The sequence below is a fragment of the Nesoenas mayeri genome, assembly GCF_963082525.1.
Source record: "Nesoenas mayeri genome assembly, chromosome: 3".
NCBI classification, from domain to species: domain Eukaryota; kingdom Metazoa; phylum Chordata; class Aves; order Columbiformes; family Columbidae; genus Nesoenas; species Nesoenas mayeri.
The window spans coordinates 43,784,703-43,812,568 of NC_137544.1; the positions used below are offsets into that span (position 1 = coordinate 43,784,703).

The 27,866-nt window shown below is 34.9% G+C and overlaps 1 protein-coding gene across 8 annotated transcripts in view; it reads right to left on the bottom strand.

Annotated features, from left to right (window-relative positions):
* The window catches only part of ASCC3 (activating signal cointegrator 1 complex subunit 3), a 267,877-nt gene that overhangs the window by 183,353 nt on the left and 56,658 nt on the right, over positions 1-27,866 (bottom strand). For all 8 annotated transcript variants that reach the window (XR_013921970.1, XM_080341877.1, XM_080341876.1 and 5 more), the window contains 2 exons: positions 13,388-13,588; positions 12,788-12,928 (listed from right to left, as the gene is read on the bottom strand). Coding sequence is in view for 7 of the 8 variants with exons in the window: in XM_080341877.1 (XP_080198003.1) it covers positions 12,788-12,928; positions 13,388-13,588 (342 nt within the window). In the remaining variant the exon portion in view is untranslated. The remainder of the gene's footprint in view (positions 1-12,787; positions 12,929-13,387; positions 13,589-27,866) is intronic.

The following is a 27,866-nucleotide window of genomic DNA, read 5'->3' on the forward strand; positions in this document are numbered from 1 at the left end:
CTGAATGAAGCCTCAAAATATGACTGAAGAACAGCAGTCAGCAGTCCTCTCTCTTTATATGCACTAAATCTGTGCGCTAATTTATTTTAAGAAAAACATTGCTATTGATAATTTCTGTTGCATTGAAGCATCAGATGCAATATCCAAAGAGTGAACTTTTACATATAAAATTGTTTATTAATTTTTTTTTTAACACAAATGCAATACTTTCTACATTTTACTTCATATTCGCTTCTGCAATATTCTACCACAATGAACTGAGATGAATCATTTATAAACAATTAATTTTAACCCCCATAAAAATGCATACGGAAAACAAACGTTAATGCCATAAATAATATTCAGCCTAACTTGATTTTAAATAGTAAATGGGCAGAATAGTCTCAATAAACATCTTTTATACACATTAAAGAATTATTTCAATGTTTTTCTAGCAAGCACTTCTTAAAAAGTATTTTGAAGGAGATATTTGCAGCTGATTTCATAACAAGAATAAGCAACGAAATTGATTTAGGATATTCATTGGAAAGTCATTAAACCAGATCTTCCCATTTTCAATAAGAAACTTAACTTGTGTGTCTGAGTTTTCTACTTGAAAATATAAGGAACCTACTTGATTCACCTGCAGGTGACACTGTTGGTCTTAGCCATACAACCAAAGAGCAACAGCATTCCTCAATATATTCAGTTGCAGTCTGGATCAATGGTGTATCCAAAACACAATTATTTTTCTTATACTTGTACACTAGTACTTTTAAAGTTCCACTGCAATATCAGACCTCTGCAGAGACAGTGATTAATGCAAGTGTTTCAAGCACCGATATATTAAAACTGAATTTATTCTGATAAACTTTAAATGAAAATATCTGTACTGGAGGGGAGGAAAAAAAAATAAAGTAAAAAAAGAGAGTATATACTTCTAGCAAGGGCTCTTCACCCAAATGTAATATTTCTATATTTTCACATAAGTGCTAAATTACAATACCAAAGAGTTATGTAAGTTCATAAAAAAACCCCAACCAACCAACAACAACAAAAAAACAACCCACAAAAAAAAGACAAAACACACAAAACTTTGGTTCCAAAACAGTTTAGAAAATCTTGTAGGAAATGGAGCTAAGTCAGGCATGAACATAATTGCTTCCAATAAAAGGGAGCCCACAATCAAGAATGCAATTACAAACAAAACCCCATATCTTTTAACTACAGTCCACACAAACCAATTTTTTTCCTGTTGTTCAAAATTAATGTAATTATATTCGGCATCATTTCAACTACATTTTACTGCTAAAACAAAAATTAACTCCCACCTTCCAACCAGAGATTTTAGCCAAGTGAGTCATACCAAAGAATGCCAGTCAATTACACATTTTATCAGAGCATGTGGCATTTGATTATTAAACACAAAGTAGGTTACTCAAAGGCTGTACTAAAATTCTACAGATTACACAATAACAGCAAACAAGTAGGCATGTAGCATAATAAACCACAATATCTGCCTATTGAAATAAATTATTTCAAATAAAATGTAAAAGAATGCCTCAAAGTAGCTGTTCTAATTTCTGAAGCATGGAAAACTGATTTTAGTAAAATCACGATGGATTATGTCATAAATCTAGAAATTAATTTAGGTCACAGGCAGCACCTCCAGTTCCTTATAAAGGACTACTATTTTTTATTCAAACTGCTACTGTTTGATGATGTATAAGTACTTTTTCCCCTCTGGCAAAATCTTAGCTGTCATAGGCACATATATTAATGGGAGAGCAGTAAATCAGAAGGGCTTCCAACAATCCCACTAGGGTACTGGAAGACTGATGCCAAAAAAAAAGGGAAGTAAAATGCTGAAGGCACAAATCGACAAATCGATAGCATCAGCCTGAGAAAACAACGCAGGTGTCCCAGCAACAAAAACAAAAGAAAGAACACAGACAACAGTTCAACTGAGCAACAAGCTTATTAACTGAACCCACTGACATGTTATCCAGAAATATCTTATACAAGCAAACCTTCATTTCTTTCTTAATCATTTCCATTATCAGAGACAACCAGGAGTCCCACATACGAAGTCACACAATTTACTGCCTTTAATTCTGAGGGTTAAAGTATTCAGCCAAAGAATTAACATTACAGGTCCCAAATTGCCTTTCTGCTGTTTAATATGAGTTTTTTTACTTGCTTTGCTGTTTCCCCAAGTTCGTGTAAGGAAGGAAGAAATCCTGGGAAAACCACACACTTCAGAAAAATAGCACCCATGGAAACCTCCTTCCTTGTCTTTACAGGGTGAAGAAGGAGCCCACAATCAAGAATGCAATTACAAACAAAACCCCATATCTTTTAACTACAGTCCACACAAACCAATTTATTCTGATAAACTTTAAATGAAAATATCTGTACTGGAGGGGAGGAAAAAAAAAAAAAAATAAAAGAAGAGAGTATATACTCTTTTTATATACAAGTGGAAAACTTGTTCCTGGGGTGAGCTGGGTGGGCCCAGTGCCATTACAGAAATCTGCCCAACCTGAAAGGGAGAGGGCTCCAATGATTTTCTCCAGTTTCAGATTCTAGTCAGTGCAGGCTCATCTAATCCAGATTATGTCTTCCTTTCCCTTACATTTTTCCTTGTTTTAGATCTCTGAAGGGGATACTCTTAGAAAAATGACTAGCTTTTTTTCCTCCTGCTCATCCATCAAAAACACTTTTGGAATTCCATTTTCTTCCTCCTCCAAAAGCCGAGGAGAATGAATTTCGCCCAGCTGTAGACCTGGGTGTAACTGGTAACCAGACTTCTACCAATTGGGAGTGTACACTGCTTACTGGTGAAGAGACTAACAAGATCAGAACTTTAAAAAGCAGTATTTCAAATCTTTAAAGACAATACAGTATGCATTTGCATGTGTACAGAGACACATCCCTTCTGATTTTAATAGTCTTGCTTTCAGAACTAAACACTAAGAAATGCATTTAACATTTACAGAAATACAATTTAAAAAGACAGAAAAAGATATGTAACAGTCTGTGGAGTCCTATCAAGACTCATTGCCTCAAAGAGATCCTGGATAGTGGGGTTTTTAACACACAATTTGCCCTGAAGATAGTATGGGCAATGAAGCAGGGAGCAAGTTTTCATTTTTCAGACTTTAAAGTCACCTGAAATGAAGGAAATCCATATGGAGATGACAGTGTGAAATGCAGACTGGGATAAAGAAATCCTACTGTATAAAAAGATTTTGATACTTCTTGACTTAGTCATTCACTTTAGGAAGCATTTCCATTCTAAATATTTTTGTATATTTTTCCCATTTGAAAGGTAAGTTTTTTACCTCATTTCAAGGAAGAAAGACTCTCTTTTTAAATAGTGCCTAACTTTGAAAATTCAGAAGAAAGGAGATTTTCTTACAGCAAGGTTGTACTACTGAGAAATGTTCTGGAAGTTTTCTCACAGAGGCACGTTCCTTTCTCTTTTTTGTATTAGATTTTGATGTCCTCTTGATAAATTGTATCTCCCAGTCCAAATGCTGATCAAAAGAGGATATTATGCTTCTGAAGCTATGGGTATGAATAGAATTCAGCACTACTTTTCATTCTAGACATACCAGAAGAGCTAATATTAACCAGGTAAAATTCTTTTAAAATGAATAACTTGAGGAGGGCTTTTCTCTACCTGATGGCTACTCCTGATGGCTACTTCATGACAGTTTATCTCCTTATACCAAAAAAGATTTGTAGATTTTATTGCATCTACTGCATTCAAACAAATTTTCCAGAGCAAAGAACCACTCTCTTCCTGGATGGAAACAGAATGGCATCTAAACTCAGCAGTAATACAGGTCTTTTCAACAACTGCAAGTAAAAGACCACTGGCATGTAATTGGAGATGAAGGCCCCTTACAGAAGACTAACATCAGAGTGAGCACCTACAGAGATGGACAAAATACATCACAGAAGGAAAAAGAGATTAGACAGTGATGAAGCACCAAGAGATGGGAAAATAAAATAGCGTTATCTTGCTCCAAAGGCACTTTAGATTGCACATTCTATGTAATTTTTCTCAGTAAGCACTTCACATAGTTTTCACAAAAAGCTATGGTAATATGAACAGGACAACAGTTGACAATGTCAATCTGAAAAAAAGAAGTACTCTCCTACATTTGATTTCTGTTAAAATGCAGTATAGCTCCAGAATTAAATAGGTCTAGTAATCAAAAAGAAAACTATAATGTCTAACAATTTAGTGATAATTCTGTCATCCCTATTTTCTTTGCCAATTGCTAAGTGCAAAAAAAACCCCAACCCTTTGATTTCAAATACTCTCTCTTTCTTACCACCTTTTCCTAATTTAAAGTGTCCTAATTTTTAGTTACATATAAACATAGAAGTGCATGCAATGGGCGGGTAGTGTTTATTTAAAAGACATAGTAAATGAGTAACTACTATACAGAATCACTATCTCATGTACTTAGTATATGCATAAGGTTAATTCCTATATATGGATATTCAGCTGCTAACAGTGGGCTTTGTTTATGTACAAAATGGGAAGCACATACAGTAGAATATCATAGAATACAATCCACTAAAATTAACAAAATTTATGTACTTCCATTTCCATAAGAAATGTAGCAGGAATCAAGTTCACTATTAGCTTTCACCAAGAAGCACCTCTACAACTTATTAAAGTGCAGGAAATGGGAAATAAGTGTATCAGAAAAATAAAGCTGTAGATGAAGCAGAAGGCATCTCAAGTTTACAGTCCTCTTTTGCTTCAAGTAGTTTCAGACTTGATTAGTTTTATATTGCAGATAAGGACTTAAGAAAAAAGCATTATTCCATTTTATTAGTATCAGATTCCAATAGGGAATAGCGCCTTCATGACTTAAGATCAGAGTCTATCGGCTGACAGAATCTATCAGAGTGATCATCCATATTACTCAAAGGTCCTGATGCCATTTGCTATTCTCGGAACTACTTGCCCTATTCAGCTCTGATGCTTTTGTGGTCTCTGATTCACTTCTCACTTCTGCCTTGCCATCACAAGTACAATTAATCAGCTAATCTTCGAGATGTCAAAATACATTCAGTCCTCCACGCTATTTCCTCTCCTCAAGAAAAGCATTCTGTTCAGTAACCAGACAAATGTATTTGACAATGCAAATGCAGCTTACACAAATTCTCTTTTCTTTTGCAACACTGGTGTTCTCAAAAACACTATCAGTACTGTTGAATTACTCATGCTCTTCAATAAGAATTGCCCTTTTGTTCCAAACTATTCTTATTTCCAGTATAAATAGGTAGCTAAAAAGAAAAATAACCTCCTAATAAAATTTGCAATAAGCTAACAAAACATTTCTCTTGGATTTAAAATATCAAAAGTACAATTTCAATGAAAGCAGTAACTTTAGTAAAAAAAAAATCCAAACCTAGAACTAGATGTGGTGGGTTGACATTGGTGGCTGCCAGACTGCCCACCCAGCCACCCTCTTGCTTCCCCTCCTCAACTGGAGAGGGGCAGAAAATAAGATGGAAAAGCTTATGGGTCGAGACAAAGACTGGGAGGGCATTTACCAATTACTATAACAGGCAAAACAGCCTTGGCTTTGGGAAAATGTCCATAAGCCTTCGTCTCTGCTGTCCCTTCCTCACACTTTTCCCCCGTATCACAGTGGGGTCCTTTCCACAGGACGGAGTCCTTCACAAACCACTCCAACTTAGGTCCTTTCCATGGCCTGCAGGTCCTGCCAGGAGCATGGGCTCTCTATGGGCCACAGTTTCCTTTAGGGCATCATACACTTGCTGCGGTGTGGCGGCCTCCAAGGGATGCAGGGTGGTGATCGGTTCCACCATGGCCTCTTCATAGGCTGCAAGGAAATCTCTGCTCTGCTCCTGGAGCACATCCTCCCTCCTCTCCTTCTGCTCTGGCCTTGCTGTCTGCTGGGTTGTTTCTCACACTTTTTTCCTTACTCCTCTCTCTCTCAACTGCTGCACAGTGGTTTTGCCCTTTCTTAAATACACTTTCCCAGAGGTGCCACCAGTTCAGCTGCTGGGCTGAGCTGTGCCCTGCAGTGGGTCCATTGCAGCATCTGCAGCCCCCCACTGCCAGCATGGACACCCCAACACCGAGCACAATGTGCTCACAAGGTGATGAAAAGACTTTCTGCTTAGTTATTGGTGGGTTTTGGTTTGTTTTTTTGTGTATGTGTTTTTTAGTGGTTTTGTGTGTGTGTGTGTGTTTGTTTGTTTGTTTTGGTTTAGGTGTGTTTGTTTTTTTTTTTTTCCCCTTAATTGAGATCTTGGAAATCATTCACACTTTTAAGCTACTCAACATTTTCAGCACTACTCAAATCTGAAGCTTTGAAGGATTGTTTCTTTGCAAAATGTTATGGTAGTTTTTACATAAATGTTGGGCAACATTAAGAAGCAACTCTGAAAGCAATGTGATTTTACCTTACAGAGGCTAAAGAGCAGAGAACAAATATGACAGCTAGCTGCCTGCTTTCTAAATGACAATTCAAGTCAGGTTTAGCAGGACTTTCTTCACCCACTCCTCCTCTTTCTTTTTAAACTGAGCTGCACGGATAAAAATGGTAATCTTTCACTTCATGCCTCCAAGTATTTCACTGACACTGGACAATACAGCAAACAAATTTAAGCTTTCAATTTGATTTATTTGAACATCTTGCAATTTTTCAGAGTTGTGAAATAACAAAAAGTATGAAGAAGGCAGTTAAAAAAAATGGGTGAATGAATGCTACTCTAGGATTCCTACTTCCTACCTGTGTTAAGGAGAAATCTTTAGAAGCACTTTAGATTGAAAGCACACTAAGGTCACATACACCATTTGCTTCTGGCACTCCTTTCTTTAATTGGACATGCAATTAATTTTTATAAAATCCATGATGGAAAAAAGATGAAGATACCTGGAGTTCTGCAGAAATCTAAAAGTTTTAGAAAAGTCTGTTTCTCTGAAGGCTGACAGGCCTGTCTTGACAGTCATGCACTTCAGTAAACGTCTTCGTCTACTTTTGTGTACTTGAGGCACTTCATTACTATGTAAACACTACACAAAATACAATACATTCTAAATTAATAACCTTGCTTTCTGTAAAATCAGTTTCTTGCTCAACAGGAACAATAACAAAAATGGAAATATTTTCCTCTATTAAATAACAATTTAAAAAAAAAAATCTATATTCCAAGCATTACAAAAAAAGTATTCAATACTTCAGAAGTGGCAGAATTGGGACTATTCACACAACAGTTTGATTCCTTTTCCCATAATATTTATTTAAAGGACAATAAATTTTCTTCTCCTGCTCTCTCAATCCCTTTAACTCCGAGAATATGAGAAGGAAAGGAAAGAGGTATATGGAGGTTTATAGGCTGGGGAAATTAGCCTGCTTTCAAAATTTGACTAAATTTGTTTTCAACTACACTATCACTTTAGTGACACAGGAAGCACTGATAATCTTGCCTTAACACTAAGACATATCTGTAGCAAGCAAGACTCATTAGAGGCAGGCAGGCTTCAAAGCAAAGTAAGAGATGTAGGACCAATAAAATAAGTTTGGCTCATATTTGCAGGTCTGAGGCAGAAAATAAAGCAAAAATATTATAGAAAATTTATTTTTACTTTAAAATATCAGTCTCACTTATATGTACTTATTTGAATCAGGATGCTAGCTGTTGACAAGGACTGTAGTGTAACGCATCTACAAAATTGCTGAGGTATTAGTATAAGGGTGAGGAATATTCACAGTAAATGAAGATGCAATAGTAAAATAACTTTTCTTACAAAGAAAATTAAGTATCTTTAACAGGATTATCTTTTTAAAGTTTCTACAGGTGGAAGAAATTTTGATAAATTTCACTGTACTATACCAAGGATCTTAATTTGGTTTCATGTCCTATATGTACAAAATATTAAAGAGAAATTATCTCCTGCATGTTTTTTGGTGGCCAGTACCTTTAAAAGTTAATAACTATTAAGGCCAGAAGACATTTCTGCAAGTCCCAAGAGGCTACCACTGTTTTGCACAAGTTAAGGAATAACGCTGGTCATCCACTTCACTGTGGCCAGAGCAGGGAGGCGCCTTCAGAATTGGTAGTTACATTATAATCTATACTTCTCCAATCCCACATTATAATCTATACTTCTCCAATCCCAGTTGTATTCTCCAAACTTTCAAAAGATAACTATTACCAATATATCTGTTGCAAACACAAGGTCAAAGATAACTGATCTGAAAGCCCACGAGCCGATTTTGCAGTTGTGTTATATCCTTTTCTGGACCATATAAAGCAAAGACTAAGTAGCTATATATATATATATATATATATATGTATGTATGTATATATGCATACTCAAAAAAGTCCATAAGTACAGTCATCCAAATAATCCATTGCCTTCTAACAAAACACTTCATGTTATCTCAAATGCTAGCCAGCAAAATACACAATTGATTACTTATGAATATTTTCAATTTAAACATCAACATACCAAAATCAACTTACCAAACTATAGATTATGGCTAAAGTATGCTTAATATCATTAGTGGCTTAAGTGATGTCTAAGGAACAGAGTTTCCTAGATAATAGTATGTCAGTATATGAACACGCTTAGATAACAGTAGGTCAGTACACAAACATGCTTCGAATAGAGTATACAGGAAAACTATCTTCTGTAGGGAAATAAGCTTCCTTAGATTGTTTTTTTAATAAGAAAAGAAAGTGAAAAGTTAATGTATCTTTATATAGACTATGAAAAAAAGCTTTAAAAATGTACAATAAACTCTCTGCAAGAACCAGTACAATAGCTAGGGTTATTTGTTTTTGTAACAAGTTTATTTTCTTCTGTTCCCAGATTCAGTGAAGCACTTATTTATGTACAAATTATTTGGTAATGAACCCTGTTTGTCTGAAATAGTGAAGCAACACCTCAGATATTTATACTTAGTCCTTTTCACAAAAACATGAAGGGAAATTTTGTCTTTCCTTTTTAACATACATCTCACATGTTACAGCTATGTAAGTAGTAGCTATAGTGTTCATTGCACAAGATGTGAGCAGCAGGTTGGAAGACTGAAGAGCCAACAAAACAATTACTTTTATTTTTAAGGCAATTTGATTGTTGGTAAAATTAGAAGTAACTTTTTTGAAAAGCTTGGCTTCTGAAAGGTGTTGGAACCACAGTACTGTTAATGAATATTCAAAGTATAGTGTGGAACAACATGGAAGTAAAATCATCTCACGTATAACACCATAAAAGTCTGGAGCCACAAGAGACATGGATGCCTTCTGGATGAATACAAATGACAGCATGGAAAGCACAGAGCAAGTTATTTTTGAAAAACTGTGCTATGGACCTTTTTAATGGCTGGATCTCTTAAAAACATTAAAAAGATTTTATTCCATCATAAAAAGAATGCAAATTTAAAGTACTCATTACTTTTTTTTTTAGCTAGCATTTTCACCTTTTAAAAGTATTTGTAGAAAAAGTAATAAAGGCAGACCCCACTATACACTAAGGGTGGATTCCTGAGAGGCAAGACAGTTGGCAATTTGTCAGATACAGCAATTTGTCCTCATCAGAATAAGCATAACAGATGCATGTAATGATTTACAAAACACGTGTATTTAAATGCACACAGACAAAGTATGAAGGATGAAGCATGAAGGATGGAAAAGAAGGGGAAAATTATCAGGACTGTCACTGAAGTGCTCCTCCTAACTAATACCTGACAATCACCTCACTCTTTACATCTTTCACTGTGACCAATTTGATTCATCTGAAGATGAAAATGAAGATGGTGAAAATATAACTGCTCAAAAAAGAGGCAGAAGACAACTGTCACAGAAGATTTATATCAGGCCTTCAGTTTCCCAGGAGAATCAGCTGGGATCTTTTGAAACAGTGATACAGCGTGAAATGCCTACTCCTGCCTTTTGTTCCCCATACTGCATACACTATCCCTGTGTATTTAAATTGTGTGCAGGTATCCACCTGCTATAATGTTAATTCTTACAGGAAAAACGGCTTCACTGTTTAACACAGGGACTTCATCTATTACATTAGTAAAGGCTAGAAAGCAGGATATTGATTGGCAAAGCAACTCTATAAATAAAAAGCAACATATATCAGAGTATTCCTGTCTGAGAAATGTATACATTAGAGAAGCTGACAAGTAAAATAAAGTTTTGAAGCAACAATCAATCTAATATAGGGTAAAAGGCAATGAAAGAAATCTGCTAGGATGAGGTGGTTTCAGTGCAAAATTGATGAAAGAAATCTTATGAGTTTTCACAGGAAACAATACATGCAAAGAGTAATAAGCAAGATCCAGAACAAGTGTGTGCCCTTTCCCCAGTTTATAATAAGGCTATATATTTTCTGTGCACTTTCATAAGCCAGGATTAAACAAAGCCCACTGCTGGGCTCCAGAGTCAGCAAGAACAGTAGCAGCAGTTGCATCGGCAACTCCTGGATTGGTGTTTTCTCTCCTCTGCACCTCCTACAGTTCTGATTAATCATAAGAAAATACTGGCTAGCCACAACAAACAAAACAAAAAATATTTCACAGTCCCAGAATTTTTGGACTTTATAATTTTTTTAACCTTTCTAGTGTTTTGAAGTGCAAAGAAGCAAAACTACTGTTGATGCAAAAGCAAAACTGAAATTAATCAATGTTTTAATTGTAGTTCCTTTGAAAATCTAGGAGCTAAATTTCAAGTCACAAACAACATAATAGTTTCCAAATTTGTCCTCTTCTGAAGACCACTTTTCTTCCACCTCCATTCCCCCAAAAAGTTTAGGAACTACAAATACACTACACCTCAGATCAGTGTTTCCATCCTATGAAGTACATATAAAATGTAGAAATTCTTAAACAGTATTTGAAATTAATAAATTTCAAAGCAATAAGATGAGTGCATAGCAGGAAAATAAAAGGATTTTAACCTAGGTCCTCCCCTTGTCATTTCTTCTTGATTTTCACACATAAATCTACTTTAGCCTCTTTCCCAAAAGCAAATGAAGAATTATGCTACTAGTGGTATTTTGGACTGAAACAGGAGAGCTTGCTGAAGCAGGCAGCCTGTCTACACTGAAGTTACTACGTTGTTCTAAATTAACACTTTGTATATAATGAATAATTTTCCATCACTAGTGTAATACAATTTCAACTTTGTAAGTAATTTTCCATACACAGTTCTTAATAATGCCTGGGTTTTTTTTCTTACTTCTTTACTGGATGTAAGCAGTAATGATTTAGCAATTATTTTAAGAATTGCATTGCTAATTAGCAAGAGAAAATAGCACTTTTCCATTCTACATTTATTCTGTTCATCCAACTCTTCAGTTACATTCAGAGCAGTCTTTTCCACTGTCACTTCAGTTTTGGCAGTGATTACACATGCTGTCTCACTATTGAAACTCTGACCTACTTGATTAGTTGCCCTAGCTGAAAAGTATTGCGAAAACAGCAATTTTAAAAGATAATTTGGAAATATTTTCAATTATCAAAAGTACCTATTGAAAAGTTTTCTATTTTGTAAACCCAAATGTTAAGCAGATGCCGTTGTAAAGTAATTCTGATAAAGCACCAGTGATATTGCTGTTACTCATTTATATTGGTTTGCTATTTAGTGGTTGCCACACCATTGTGACTATACGCATCAATATTTATGCATATACGTCTTCTAATAAAGAAGATTGTTATGCAGGACTTCGTAGGTTACTGCAGTGGTTCTCTTTATTATTAATTAGATACACACATCTTTTCTTGTCATGTGAAGAGTTTTCTCTAGTCCTATCATAAAAACGTAAAATACATCAAAGCTAAGACTAGCAAAACATAACTCATCTGAACCAATAATTACTCCAACTTACACTTATAAATGTTCATGTCGATAATACAACCAAGTCCTATTCTATCTATTGGACTAGGTAGGAGAAGGAATGGTAACTGCAAGGAAATTTATGTAAGAATAGATATAAAAGTATCATAATATTTTCAAAAATATTTCACTGACACAAAAAGCATTTGCCTGAAATAAATGTGACCAGAAGCATCTGCTAAAACAGAAAAATCTACATCTAAGCAGTACTATGGGGCTAAAAAAGCAAATTTTATTAATAGCTATGAATGTTCAAATGTTTAACCTAGCAATGGTCTTATACTTTTCCTCATTTGTCCTTAAAAAGGAAAAGTAAAAACAGACATTAACAGGAACCTACAGCTTTATTAACTTTTTTTTTTTAATAAAAAAGAAGGTACTACTTTGACATATTTACAACAATGTTTTTACAGTATTTCAAATTTATTTAGAATTTGCCATTTGCAGACCAGACCTTCAACTTTTCAAGGATGATTATTATCAGAGAATGTCAAATCTGAAATTATGAATGTTAGGTTCTTGCAAACACATACACACAATACCTAGTTTGTAATCCTGAAAGGCTGGGGGCACAATCCACTAAGGTCACAAGTTAGAAATCAGGTAAGATTTTATACAGAGGTTATACGGAAGTGGGGTGCCATAGTAGGAAGACTAAATGGGAGAAACCCAAAAGTTAATGAGCCTATTACTGAAGATATTTCAGATGTATTAGTGTTTTAATCACATTGAATTCAAAGTCACAGTTTAGAACATAACCAGTGTAATTACAGACTCAGTAATAACACATCAGCTGCTTCATCAATACTTTCACAAAAAGTTTTTAAGAAAAAAGATGAATATACCTATGAAGAGATAGGAATACAGACACAGAGACATTTTAACACATTAAGCATACCTGTGTTCGCAGAATTTCACCTTTTGACAGTTGCATATCACCGGTCAATTCTTTCACAGTAATGCCGAGTGGTTCCAGACGCTTGCTGAAGTAATTTGTCATTTCAGCTGCCAAAGCCTTCATAGGAGCAACATACACAATCTGCACCAAAAGGACACAGGCTTGATAAATGAGTAAACCCCACAGCATCGTTTGTTTCATGGCAACCCTTACAAATCACAATTTATTGTGAAATATGATGCCAGGCACTTACAGTGAAAAATCTTAATAGTGATATATGAAAAGTAGTTACCTTTCTTGGATAACTGTGCAGCTGTTTAAAGGACAATGGATTTTTGTTTATACAGCCTCATCACTTTGAAAATTGGTTCTGCATCAAAACTAAACGCGTTTTCATAGCTTTTTACTCACATAATAAGATTCTTAGGACACAAATAAGAATAGCTCTAACAGTAATGAAGTAAATGAACACTAGCCTTAGCTTTGACTTGGAAAAGTCTAATACCCTTGAAAACTTCCTGATTTCATATTCCACATATAACATATAACAGGTTTTATGTTACAACTTAAAAGCTGTTACTTGGTTCATTACATTCCTACCTTAAACTCATCCTTTTTGATAACACCATGCTGGACATGCTGGCGAATTTCATGAAGGATTGTCAGCATGGCAATGTTTGTCTTCCCAGCTCCAGTAGGGGCACAGATCAGCATGTTCTCATTTGTGTTGTAGGCAGTCTCAAAAACTATAGATTGGATTCGATTTAATCTTTTCATGCCTTTAAAAGCAAGTTGTCCAATCTGTTAAAAAAAACAAACAAACACATATGTTCTGGGTTTTTCATATGTATGTGTGTGGGTATACATGTATGAATCATTAAAAAAACAAACAAAAACGAACACATGGTAACAAAACTTACGATACATGTTGAAATATATTTATTATTCCAAGGTTTTTATTCTGAGGATACCACTCCTGCCCAACTTTCAAATATTGACTTCATAAGGAAAACAATATACAGCAGAATAATGTCTCTTAAAATTAATTAAAATCTTTAGCTGTATACTACTTCAGCATTTGTTTTCAATCAAGACTGTGACCAAAACTAATGTACAGTAAAACAACAACCTATTGATCATTAAACATCAGTAAAACAGCAACAGTCAGATTAGAAGAATATACATCTTAAAACAGAAGATTACAAACTACAACTACTCAAATGGAAGAAGAGGCAGCAATACACAGGAACTTGCTGAAGAAACAGATGATTTAAAAATTATCTATCATTAATTTTGTGTAATAAAGTTTAATTATGCAAATACACACAAAATTCAGTAACAACTTTCTCTTTGCTTCTGAGGAAATCTCCATCTTGCACGTGTTAATGTTCAGACCTTTGTCCAAGAATACTTACAACAAACTGCAGGCTCCAAAAGGAACATATAATTGGATGCAGTCTCAAATAAACTTAGAGAATGTTTTCAAAAATTAAATTATGTAGCTAATATAGGCAATTATAGTTATTATAGCTTAGTGTATGTTTAAATCTTATAAAGTAGAAATAATAATTTATAAAAATATATATTTTTTTATTCTCCCTAGTATCTCTGAAAAATGAGATTTTCACCAAGAAAGAATTGCTGTAGCCAGTTACTATTTCTGCATTTGAAGATTCTAAAACATTTGCAACTGAACAGATCCTTAAGATAAAAAGTTAACTTTGTAATGAACTTGCTTTTTGTTAGTTACTTTTCACAGACAGTTAAAAGAGAGTGCAGAACACAGAAATTATTTCATTTCTACATATTTAACTACCTCCACTGCTTCTACAAATAATCACGAAAAGTATCTTACTGATATTTTTTACAATTATCATTTTTACTTTAATTGTAGGACACCACAAAAGTACAGCTCTGAGAGCACATTCTGAAAATCTCCCTTTCCATTATTTTGGTCACTTTAGCTAATTTACAGTAATTTCCTGTGGTAATAGTTTCTCCAATACTAATAATATTCTTTCCAATTCTAAGCAAATTATGTGAGCAGGACTCAATTTATTACTACATCAAGTTATGCAGGCTTCAGAATGAGAGCTTTCTGAGTTATGCAAATCAACTATTTTATTTAACTTTACAATGTGTCAGTAGGTCTCTCATTTTGCTGCAGCTTCTTGGTAGTGACCTCATGAGACATGTTGAGACGCAAAGTAAAAATTTAAGTTATTAAATATTAATAAATAATAATAATATTAAATTAATAATACACCATTTTCATAGTACATGACGAAGCTCTAATCTTAGATGTAGAGGCATAACGTACTCAACGACTGGCCAATTGTAATTTTATTCTAGAGGACTTTAAATACTGAAAAACAACACTCGTTGACATAAAAGTCAATGAAAATGCTATGCAATGAACACACTATTTCTTTTCGGAAAATGTTATTTACAAATTAGCAGTACTTTTGTCTCAGCAAAGCTTTCTGTTTGAAAACTTCTTGTGCAACATTGTAAAAAAAGTTCCATTCAAATAATAGACTGCATTTGTATTTACAGGACTGACACATCTCAAATATATTCAAATATCTGTTCCAAACTCTTTAAGTGTCTTTGGTGGAGGAAAAAAAGGAAAAAAAAAAAAAATCTAATCCAAGTACTTCCAGTACTTTTCATCAAGTTTCTTCAATTTTTCAGCGCCTGACTTTCAGGATTACAATAATTTTCACTTTTAATATTCTTCCACAGTTTATTCTGCTTGCAAGATTGTAGGGAGAAAGCTTATTTGTTTTGCACCAGGTTTTGTACACGTAATGTTTACTTGGTGTATCCTCTTCAAAACTCATTGCGTCTTCAGGAATGAGACTATTACAAAGTATTAATGGGTTTCCTGGAGACCTCCTGATTACCTTAGTGCTTATCAGGGTTCAATCAGCTCTTTTTATGGCCTCCTTAGTCATTTTAGGTTTCTAATTTGCCTGTTACTGCATTTTGAGATTTCTTGACAGGTCTTTGAAAATGGTTATATTTTTCCTTTTCCACCTAATAGGTTTTAGAAGCTATTATAAACACCATCAAGTTCACACTGATAAACACTGTTTACAGTTACTACGGAGAGAAAGTTGTGAACACAACTGGTGATTAAAGAGTTGAACTAACAAAACACCACATTGCACAATACGTACGTTATTTAAAGAAGCAGTTTTTAAACAAAAGCAGAAACCCAGTTGTCTAAGTAAAGTCAGGTGCAAGTATCTTCAGCAAAGAACTACAGTAGTTTTCCACTTACATAATTGAACACATGTAGCTTTGCACATACAGGTCTTTTTACAGTCATGTGATTGTTAATGTCCCTAAATAAAATGTATCTTTAAGTGTTTTCTTACACTACTGCCTGTAGGATTGTATTGTTGCAGCTTCTCTCAATTTTTTAAGCGGGCAGTGTAAGACATATTTTTCCTCTACGTTTGGAAGAAATGACACCTACTATAGCCCTGGGATATGTAATTGTTATCATAAATAAATAAATAAATAAATATTTAGATAAATAAAAATAATGTCCCTCCACTTTTCCTGTTAGAAAGTAGCAATAGCATGAATTAAGACTGATTTGGTAACCAGCAATAAACAAACAGATGTTCCAGAAGTACCACAGAAAACTGTGTTACAGGTTAGAAAAACAAACAACCTCAGCTTGTTTTCTGGAAAGATGCTAAGCCTACTGAAACAGGAACATTAAGAATAGAATAAAGAGTAATAAAAAAAATAAAACCTATAAAAGACTGGTTAAAAAGTAAAAGTATTTTAAAAATAATGGTATCCTGACTAGACTCTAGACTTTCATTCAACACATTAATTCATTTTCAAGCAACTCAAAAAGGCGGACACTGACATATCAGTAAACAGTCACAATCACAATGCACAGTCAATATATAATGTTCATTGAAAGGTGGTTCTGCAAGAACATATTAAGGATTTTAAACGCTATAAGAGAAAGGACTTCCAGAGAAAACACTACCTTAAGACATCTTCAAACCAACTCCCCATTTGGTTGAAAAAATTTTAGATTATCCTTCCCCAAAACTACATTTTATTCCAAACAGTAAGTACAGCTAAGTGCATAATCCAAATCCAGTAGTTATTCCCTTAAAAATCACTAAGAATAAAACAGAGAGTGAACAGAAATGCAACAGTATGTACAGAACTCCTTAGTTGGACAAACCTATTATAAGACTGTTTTTTTTAATTTGTCAATTGCCCAAACTACCTAGTTAGAATGCTGAAAATATTTTTTTCCCTCTGCCATATTAATGGCAGTCAAGACTTCTACAGACCAATTCTTTTTCAGATAATCCAGTGAAATCCCCTCTTGCTTAAGGGACTGGTAGCCACTCGATGGCAGAATTTGATTTTTCTGAAGGTGAATGAGATGCAACATTCTTCGGCTTTCTATTGTACAGCTGATTTATCCCTAGAATTCTACACAAACGAAAGGAAGTTTAAGTAGAATACAATCTAAGTGCTATTCTTGAGACACAATTTCATGCCCAAGTTGGTGCCATTTTTAGATAAGCATTAATCAATGTGAAAGACCACTGAGAAGCAACTCATTCCACAAACTAGGTAGCTCTGATCCGAATGTCGAAAACCTTTACTTTTACTCCAGTGAGATTTCCAATACTTTCCCCAGGTATTTACCATTACTACTAACACATATATAAGTAAATGAAATTACACTTAATGAAGATACTCTAAATTAGTCATTTCATTAAAAATAGATTTACGTGTTGGTGCTCTAACAGAAATTAAAAAATAAGATGAAACTGCTAAGCGTCATTTAAATCATTAAAGTAATATTCACAATGAAGACCATACGATTCAGTCTGCAGGCAAGCTACAGCTCAGAAACACAATTCTTTTAATGACACCATAATAAGTCTGTTCTAAATAGCACATGCCATCAGTACTTTAGACAGAGTTTTAGTCACGTAATTCATGAGCCAGACCTTGTAGTTCTACAGAACTTAATAAATATGATATAGAAGATCCTCACGTTTTTCCCCAGGTGCACCTTTGAATCCTGCTATGGTCCATCTGCGGCCTATAGCATTCATTCCTCACCCAGAACGAAAGGGTGCTAACTACAAATTCCATTAAAGGCTGAGATCTTTTATTCTCAGTCTCACTTCATGCATTAATACTAGTTGGCACAAAGAGCTTCTCAGATAAAATTAAAATCAGTATCACAAATTTTTACTTGGTGGCTCAATGCGCTCTTAAGTCAACTTCAAGGTACAATGCTAATATTTTAGTAGCAGCTTCTAAATTCAATATTGGTGGGCACAGACACAGCATAATTTGTCTTAACTAATCTATGCAGGGCAACACTAGAAAAAAATATATACATACTTAATTTTTAGCAATTTATCCAGAAAATATGTTTGGGTGTTATCTCCCTTAAAATTATCCTATTTTACTGATTTATCTGTAGGACATCCTCTTTATATTCCTCATTCTAAAAGAGACTTTTGTATAATCCATGTTAATTTTTCCAGTTTTCATGAAATACTAGACAAATTTTCTCATAGTCTGAAATAAATAAATGTTAGTCATCTGTCCTAATTTCCACAACATAAAATCACCTAAAATAAATGTTCTATAATGATGACTTCTTCTGTCATAGTCTAACAAAAGAATAAAATTACTACCCATTTATCATAAAGACAATCCATTGCACTCATAAACCAAGTTTAAACTTTCAGCATTTTCCCTACTCATTGGTCTAATTTTAATGTAGATGTATTTTAATCAAAGTACCTTAAATATTTCAGATGCAACAAATTCCACTCTGCAGTCATTTTTCCTATTGCACTTTCAATTAAAAATATAATTCATCTAACTGGTAATAGCATGAGTAATCCATGCTGTTTTACAGAACATCTGCAAACCTCAGGAACTAAAGTTCATATGCCCCTCCTTGGAGGTGTTTAAAAGGCATTTAGATGAGGTTCTTAGGGACATGGTTTAGTGCTGGCACTTTAGACTCGATAATCCTGAGGGTCTCTTCCAGCCGAAATGGTTCTATGATTCTATATGATTCTATGACATCTAAGAAATCTCTAGGTCATATTTTCCCTTTGCTGCACTTTGGAATTCCACTGTCCCTTCAAATTTCAAACATTTAGCACTTCCCCCATCTTTCTAATTATGCAGGTATACATTTAAGGAATTTTTTGTGACAGTGAAAATACAATATTCTTACAGAAGATACACTCAGAAATACCATGGATGTCATAGCTGGAGACTTCCATGCCCTCCCTCCTTGATGATACTTTTCATATTCTGCTGCTTTCATGGAGGTGGTAGCTCATGATATTTAGAAAAAATAATAAATAAAAATGTATCTATATAGACAGCATAAAAGTAAAATTATTTTTATATTATCTTAGGTGTACTATGTGAGAATATAATCTCCTACCTCATTCAAAGACTGAAATGTTTTATTTCACAGTAGTATATACATTTTAAGCAAAGGTTCATAACACTTGAAAGAAAAACTGCATGATGTTTGGATCTGCTCCATTTAGCACCAATTCATATCAGTGAGATTTCATTGGACTTAGGGGGACAATTTTTGTAGGAATAAGTCACATACATAAAGACATGAAAATTATGCAAGCGTACCAAACAGAGCTCAGCATTGGCTTTGGCCATAATCAGCATTACAATTTCTTCAAGTAAGTACAAGTTATGTCTCATCCAAAGTGTAGTACCTGCAGAGTTATGTGCTATAAAGGAAGGTTGGAGTAAAACATGTTAGACACATGGAAGGAACAAAAGGCACAAGGGAATCAGCAGCTGGTTTCAAAGCTGTACTGGCTACAAGTGACTAAACTAAAAGCAAATCTTGCATGGTATGGCTATCCATGACACTATTAGTGCTCATCACAGAATCATTTAGGTTGGAGATCATCTAGTTCAAACCCCTGCTCAAAGCAGGATAACCTACATCAGTATGCCCAGGACTATGTCCATTTGGGTTTTAGATATTTCCAAGGATGGAGAGTCCACAACCTCTCTGGGCAACCTGTGCCAGTGTTTGACCACTTCACAGTAAAAAATTATTTTCTTGTGCTTAGATGAAATTTCATGTGCTTCAGTGTGTGCCTGTTGCCTCTAGTATTGTCACAGGGTACCACTGAGAAGAGGCTGGCTCTCTCACAGAATCACAGGATGTTAGGGATTGGAAGGGACCTCAAAAGATCACCTAGTCCAATCCCCCTGCCGGAGCAGGAACACCTAGATGAGGTTACACAGGAACATGTCCAGGCGGGTTTTGAATGTCTCCAGAGTAGGAGATTCCACAACCCCCCTGGGCAGCCTGTTCCAGTGTTCTGTCACCCTCACTGAGAAGAAGTTCCTTCTCAAATTTAAGTGGAACCTTTTGTGTTCCAGTTTGAACCCATTACCCCTTGTCCTACCATTGTTTGTCACCAAGAAGAGCCTGGCTCCATCCTCGTGACAGTCCCCCTTTATATATCTGTCATATATATTAATGAGGTCACCCCTCAGTCTCCTCTCCTCCAAGCTAAAGAGACCCAGCTCCCTCAGCCTTTCCTCATAAGGGAGGTGCTCCACTCCCTTAATCATCTTGGTTGCCCTACGCTGGACCCTCTCCAGCAGTTCCCTGTCCTTCTTGAACTGAGGGGCCTAGAACTGGACACAATATTCCAGATGTGGTCTTACCAGGGGAGAGTAGAGGGGCAGGAGAACCTCTCTCGATCTACTAACCACCCCCCTTGTAATACACCCCAGGATGCCATTGGCCTCCCTGGCCACAAGGGCACAGTAATGGCTCATGGTCATCCTGCTGTCCACCAGGACCCCCCGCCCAGGTCCCTTTCCCCTACACTGCTCTCTAATAGGTCATTCCCCAACTTATACTGGAACCTGGGGTTGTTCTCACCCAGATGCAATACTCTGCACTTTCCCTTGTTATATTTCATTAAATTTTTCCCTGCCCAGCTCTCCAGCCTGTCCAGGTCTCGCTGGATGGCAGCACAGCCTTCTGGCATGTCAGCCACTCCTCCCAGCTTGGCGTCATCAGCAAACTTGCTGACAGTATAGTCTATTCCCTCGTCCAAATCGTTGATGAATATATTGAATAATATAGGCCCCAGTACTGACTCTCTCTTTGTTAATCATTCTTACATCAGATATTTATATACATTTGTAACATGCCCCCAGACCCTCCTCTTCTCCAGCTCTCAGTTTCTCCTCACATGGAAGATGCTCCATTCCCTTAGTCAAATTAAGAAGCCAGAAAAAGAAATCCTAGAAATTACAGACAATGAGCCATAAGGGTAAAATTATTCTCTGATGTTCTATAGAACACAGACTCAGAGCTCATGAGACTTTCCTGAGTATGATTTTAATTTGAATTAAACATCATCTTCTAGAAAACTATGTAGTCTTGATTTTGAAAATGATCATTACATTCATGGGTTAACGCTATAGGTATGTAAGTAGCAGTAGCCAACAGACACCAGTGAAATTTTCACACCTTCAAGTTGTATTAGTGTCATTCAACTCAAAATAAACACTGCATAATTTTCCTAGATTCTGAGAGGGAGTCCACAAGAATAAAAATGTATCCAGAGGAAAAAACAAACAAACAAACGTTCATCATCTATGAAAGGACTATCCCTGCTTAGTTGAATGTGGGATACTGCTCAAGAAATTAAGTCTGACATTAGAATGGAAGGAAAGCTATCATAGCACACCAACTATAAAAATTATTACATTTTTAGTTTATTTGGAATGCTGGTTTTTTTAAAACCTGATTAAACATTTCCCCTCCAGACTTTCAGACTTCATGTTTGCCACGATACTGAAACTGTTATGTTTCTGACAGCTTTTTAGTACTAAGAAACGTGAACATTCTGGACAGCTCCTAACAGCAAGTGCTCTTCAACAAACAAACTTTCATTAAAGAAGCAGTCTCCATCCAGAGGAAGTCCAGAACAGTTCAATTAAAAAGAAAAAAAAGTAAATCCTACTAACCATGGTAACATAGGTACTCCCTGGAAAAAAAAACAAAAACCAGCCAATTAAAAAAAATCAAATCAAATAATAAACTCCTCCCATGTTGTGTGTGTTTGTTTTGAAACCATCTGCCCTCTTGAAGAAAGAAGAGAGATTTATTCAAAAGATTTTTTATGGAAAATATTTAATTTCGTATACGACAGCTAAGAGCTAACATGCCTGAAGTAAGTTCAACAAAAATCCTTTTAAGTCTATCCATATATTGCCACCAACATTATCTAAACTCTTTCCTCAACAAGCTACACTACACAAACAACTGCAGCAGTCATACATCTTCTATAGATTTCTGAATCATTCAGTCATTGATTTATATTAAAAATACACCAATTGAGACATTTCCTTTGGTTCAATGTGCAGATTAAAACTGAAGATTTCTGCATGTATAAACCCAAAATCAGTTTGATGGAAATGATGGGAAAGCACCATTGCTCCAAGGCTGTCACTGCTCTGAGTTAAAATGCTGAAATAGCTTGGGGAATCTCTGCCCCTTGCTGGGAGAATTTTTGCGTTCCTCAGCCTAGTTATAACATGACAAAAGACTACAGACACAATGATTATACCCTCTGGTGATTTGTTTTGAGGAAATGGATAACAAAGTGTTTCAGAAAGATTTTTCCATAAAAGCAACTATTTCTATAGCACAGCAAATGTAAAGAAATTTTGGCATCCAAATAGACACACAGACGAGATTCCGATTTCAGTGACACTATTGTAAACTCAAAAGTATCTCATGTCAAGAGAATTATTTCAGATTATAGCAATGAAATGGAGAACAGAACACAGCCTCCTCTTAGAGCTTTCTGATGCCATTTGTGAATTACACAGAAAAATTACCTTGAAGTAATGCAGCTAGTAGGAAAATAGCAAAAGGAAAATTGGTGACAGTTGTGGCATTTCCTAATAACACCAAAAGTTAAAATTTTATCAGGATAGAAGGATTTGAGTTTAACTTGCTCACATTTCATCCATATTAACAGTATCAAATAAAGAGGGTTTCTGTGAAAATTGTTTTAAAAAAGTAATACTATACAAAGCTAAGAGCATGGAAGAATGAAATACAAAAATCTCTGTGAAGTTTGAAACATGTAAAATATTGTTACCCTTAACAGCAAGGCTCCTCCTGGCCTGCTATGTATTGACACCTCCTCTACCATCATCTCCCTGACTCTTTGAGATGGAGCAATGAGGAAAGTGATGTTTATATGCTACAAGTTTACGGGTTTTTTTCCATTCAGAGAACACTCACTTTCATATTTCTCACACCTGTATACAGAGTCCTAGCTCTGCTGATGGCATATCAAACCTTTAATTTATTTTCCTGTGAAAATGTAGTGTCTCTCTTAAAAAGGAAAGAGAAAAAAAAATCACTGTTAGAGGCACACTGTCTCAAAAGTAACTGTAATCAAAGAGTTAATACAGAAATCCTTTTTTCTAGTTGTTCAATATAGACACTGCAAGACAAAGGGAGAAACCCAAGAAATAAGAAAGGAAGATAACAAGGGCATTGTAAAAGCAATTACATAAGTTACAGCTATTGGTGAGAAAAAGGTTACTCTACTAACATGGAACATAAAAACTGAAGCCCTTTTATATAATCAATATAAAACAGTTTTACCTGACTTTTCACAAATAAAGAGATTATGATATGATATGGAAGTACACACAAACTACTTCTTGAAAGTCAATTATTGCACCAATCCCCACTTCTGAACTAGTTGGCAGAATTTTGAAACAACTGCATGATATCAAGAGAGATATGATTTATTCTTTTCCGTCCATATTCTTGTTGCAGATTTGAAAGAATGTCACAACTGCAAAGAAGGAGAAATATTTGCACAGAAGTTTCCTTCATTATGTTATGTTCAATGAAATGTAATTCCTACGCATGGCTAAATAAAATCATCTTCCTCTACAGTTTCATGCAAATTAAAGGTTCCTATTTCACTTCTCCAGATTGATTTCCAATATGCTACAGAGGAAATAAATGTTTTCTACTATTATAATAAATATTTTTATTATACAATGCACACCTATTTATGCATATTAAAAAAAAAAGAAGACTCTTATTTGATGTGTTCACTTCCAGTATTAGATTAACTGGTAGGATACTTCCAATTTTCCAACTAGAGTTCAGAAAAAGTGTTTTGTTAGGATAAGATACGAAACACACCAAAACAATCTTTTCCACTTTAAGGAACTTCACATTACTTTCTTTGCTCCCTGTTGCTCTGCAGGCAAACAACTGCTACTCTTCAAAAATTTTAAAACTTCCACTATATTAGTAGCTACCGTGTGATCTTGAGGTTAATGGAAACTGCAAGTCTGAGATGAATAGCCTATCAGATATAAAGTCAATCTTTTAGTCATGCAGCTTCTCTATATCAAAACCTTTTAAAAACACTTAAAAACTATTTTGTGATTTCTAAGTGAATCCCTTGATGGACAATCTCAGTCCCATTTCTATTACCTAAAGACCTGGGACATTCTTATCCTCAATAAGAGATTCATGTCTCAAGGAGAGTACTGAAACTTGTGCTAATTACAGACAAACATTAAAATCAGGCAAACTGTAATTTATCTAAAATATTTTCAGTGCCAGTTAATCTTCTAAGTGCTACAGCACACCAGAAATTAGGGTATGCTTCCCCCATCTTTGAAAAGTCTCACTTTGAAATTACATTTCTTAAACATGAAAAACAATTTTGGTCTCAAGTATAATTAATTAGGATTTAAAATGCTATCCTGTATTTCTCTTTAATTTGAAGACTGATTACTCCTAAGAACCAAAGCTTGCCTTCAGGTACGCTACCAAAGTGAAACAGACTACTGCATTCTTCTACAGTTCTACTATGAATTTCCATTGAGAAATGGCTGTCCCCTAAACAGGGTGCAGCAGAAGCACATTATTCACTCTCCAGTCTTAATTATCAAAATGACATTAAAAACTTTACAGATCTGTGCAAGTGCTTTATACCAAAAAGTCTCTATGTTCAGTCAACAACATAAACGTACCTCCCTGAAGAATGAAAAATGAACATTTAAAAAGTTGCATTCTCAATTTAAATATTTCACTTATTACAATAATTTAATTAGGTCAACAAACACAACAGCTGCAAAGTCACTAGGTAGAAATAATTGGATTTCAAATCTTACAGTGATTAAGTGCAAGTGAAAAAAAATGCCATGAACCAGAAAGCTGCATTTCTTTGAGCTACATGCAGCTGCACTGTGGAAGAACATGTCTACCTGAAATGTTCCTTGGATTTTTATTGGTCATTGGTTTTACTGTACAAAATTTAACAACTAAAAGTCACTCAATTTTACACTCAGTTTAACATCAAAATTTGGAGTCTAAATATTGTTTTTGAAAGCAAATGTAAACCTATCTTTAAGAGAGAAGGGTAACAGCACTTTGCCATTTTATATACTTCTAATATATAGATATCTTTCATTTTTTTAAGCTCTAATTAACTCAATATTATCTTATGCACACAAAGACATTCGTTCTAATGGTACATGTAGAAGCCACTTCAGGATAATATTTTCAAAGTATATACTTTAGCTTGTCCTTAACCTATGGTATAAACTACTTCTTCCTAATAGTATGTAAAAAACTCAGAAACACTGAGTGGTCTGAAGGGTAATTATATTTGAAACTACTAATAATTTTAACACATCAAGTAAAAGTGAAAGAATGGCAAAACAGAAGAATATTCTTGGGAGAATAACTACTGCTGTCATAATCTTTCTACAACTCAATTTTCTTTTCTGTTTCAGTTAATTTCACACTATTGCTAACCAAGGCAGCAGCACTGTTTTACAATACAGATGTTAAAAGACTAATTCTACAAGACAAGACTGAAAGTACAATCAGTCGTCTTTTTTTTTTTTTTCCTACAAGAACACAATTATTTTGTTCCCCCTAATCCTGACTAAACCAGCAGCATTCACAGAAGTTCTTCTACTTGATCTACCATAGGAAAATAAAAGGTAGGAGAGGGAAGATAAACGTTTTATGGTAAGGTCACCAATGTGTGGGAACAAGCAAAGTTCAAGTATCAAAAGACAAAATGTACAACGGTATTAAAAAACATTTGGGAAATTCGTCTAATGACTTCCGATTGTAAAACATGTTTCTGTGTCTGCATTATCATCCGTAACAAAAGAAATACACTGTGATGAATAAAGAAACATACACTCTCACAAAACCCCTGCGAGATCCATCTCTCAAACTAAGCCTAACAAAAACTGGAAAGCCGCTCTCTGGTAGGATAATCTCTTCCATACTGACTGCATCTTTCACTAAGACACTACGAACAGGGTAGCTGAGACTTTTGGCTGTCCTATCTGGGTTTGCTTTTACTAAAACAAAACCATAAAATAGTTGTTCAATAAGAAAATTTCACAGACACCTATTGCTCAGAAGTGGTGATCTTCTGCACAATAAACACCAAACCAAACATCTTTTTTTCTCAAGTATTCAGAACAAGTTTCATTGTTTGAATCTTTACACAAATTAAAATTCTGACAGGTAAAAGCAGGTACTTTGTTAAATTACTTCTAGTTACCAGCAGATGCATCTATTCCCACAGTGGCTCAGCAGGTGCTTTTCAGCAGCTGGTGCCCTTTACTGGTTTGCCTTTATAAGTGTTCCCATCAGATTTTCAACCATTTCAGAGACAGTACTACACAATATACACACACTTGGCAGCTGTGCAGAAAATGAAACAGGCTTAACGTTTTATTCAAATCAGATGCATCTAATTTTATCTCATGTTCATATTAAAAAGTGAATTTCCCTATTCATATTTACAATCTGCATGAAAAGGAGCAAACAAAATCCCAAGTAAACATAAGAATATGCAATTCTCACATGACAGTATCTACCAAATATTTTTCAGCAATTTCTGTTTTGTCTATCAGACACAGCCATGCTAGTTTAAAGAACAGACTAAAAGAAATTAGGTTCTCTATACTCACCAGTTCAGACATTCTCAGTATTAGACTTTGAACCATATAGTCAATTAATAGTTCTTGTCTTCAAACTTGTACTGCCCAAGACATAACTCAGATTTCACAAAGTTCTTCTAATTGAAAAAAGGGGCACATTACAAGTACTTAGAATAAAGAGAGTACCTCTAAATGAGATATGTTTAAGTTTCAGTTACACCTTCACTAATAAAAGCACATTTGAAAATACTATTTCATTTGCACAAGGACTTTTTCTTGTTCTAACTAAATTTACCAGTGTTTACCACATTTTCATTACTATCAAGCCTTTGAAAATAAAAATGTGCTCAAAACCAACCCAGACTGACACAATAAAGAGCATTTTTATCCATTTTTCATAGCATCCCTTGCTACCCTTGACATCTTAAATGTAGCTTATTCACGTAACACAACCGTCAAATTTCTCCCAAGATGTCAAAAGGCTCCCATATGAGTATGTAAACATGTTAAGTCAACACAAATAAATGAAGCTATAACATATTATACAATATACTATCCTAACAGTGCTTAGAAACTGATGTTTAAAGAAAAAAGACAATAGCCTTGGTAAACTTGGAAAGAATAAAAGCACAAGACTATAAAAAAACCAGTCTTAAACTGCACATGCTACTGGGACAAAGGTAACTTAAAGAACTACAACAACAACAAAAATCACATCATATTTTAAGCAGTCAATTTTAAGACACTACAAGACAGGAAAAGATTATAGCTGAATAGCAAGGAGAAGCCTAAAAGATAATTTTCCCCTTTGTGAAAAATCATTTGAAAAACATATGTAGATGAGCTAAATCAGCATGGATTGCAAAGGAAACCTACATTCAACATGGTTCTAAAAGAATCAAACTTGCCCGGTGTCAAACCAAAGCAAAGAAACATGCTGCAAGCCTACCAAAAGACAGGATTACCACAGAGTTAGACAGTATTTTGGAATAAGAAAAAGTTACATTGCAAGTTCTTGCACTGTTTG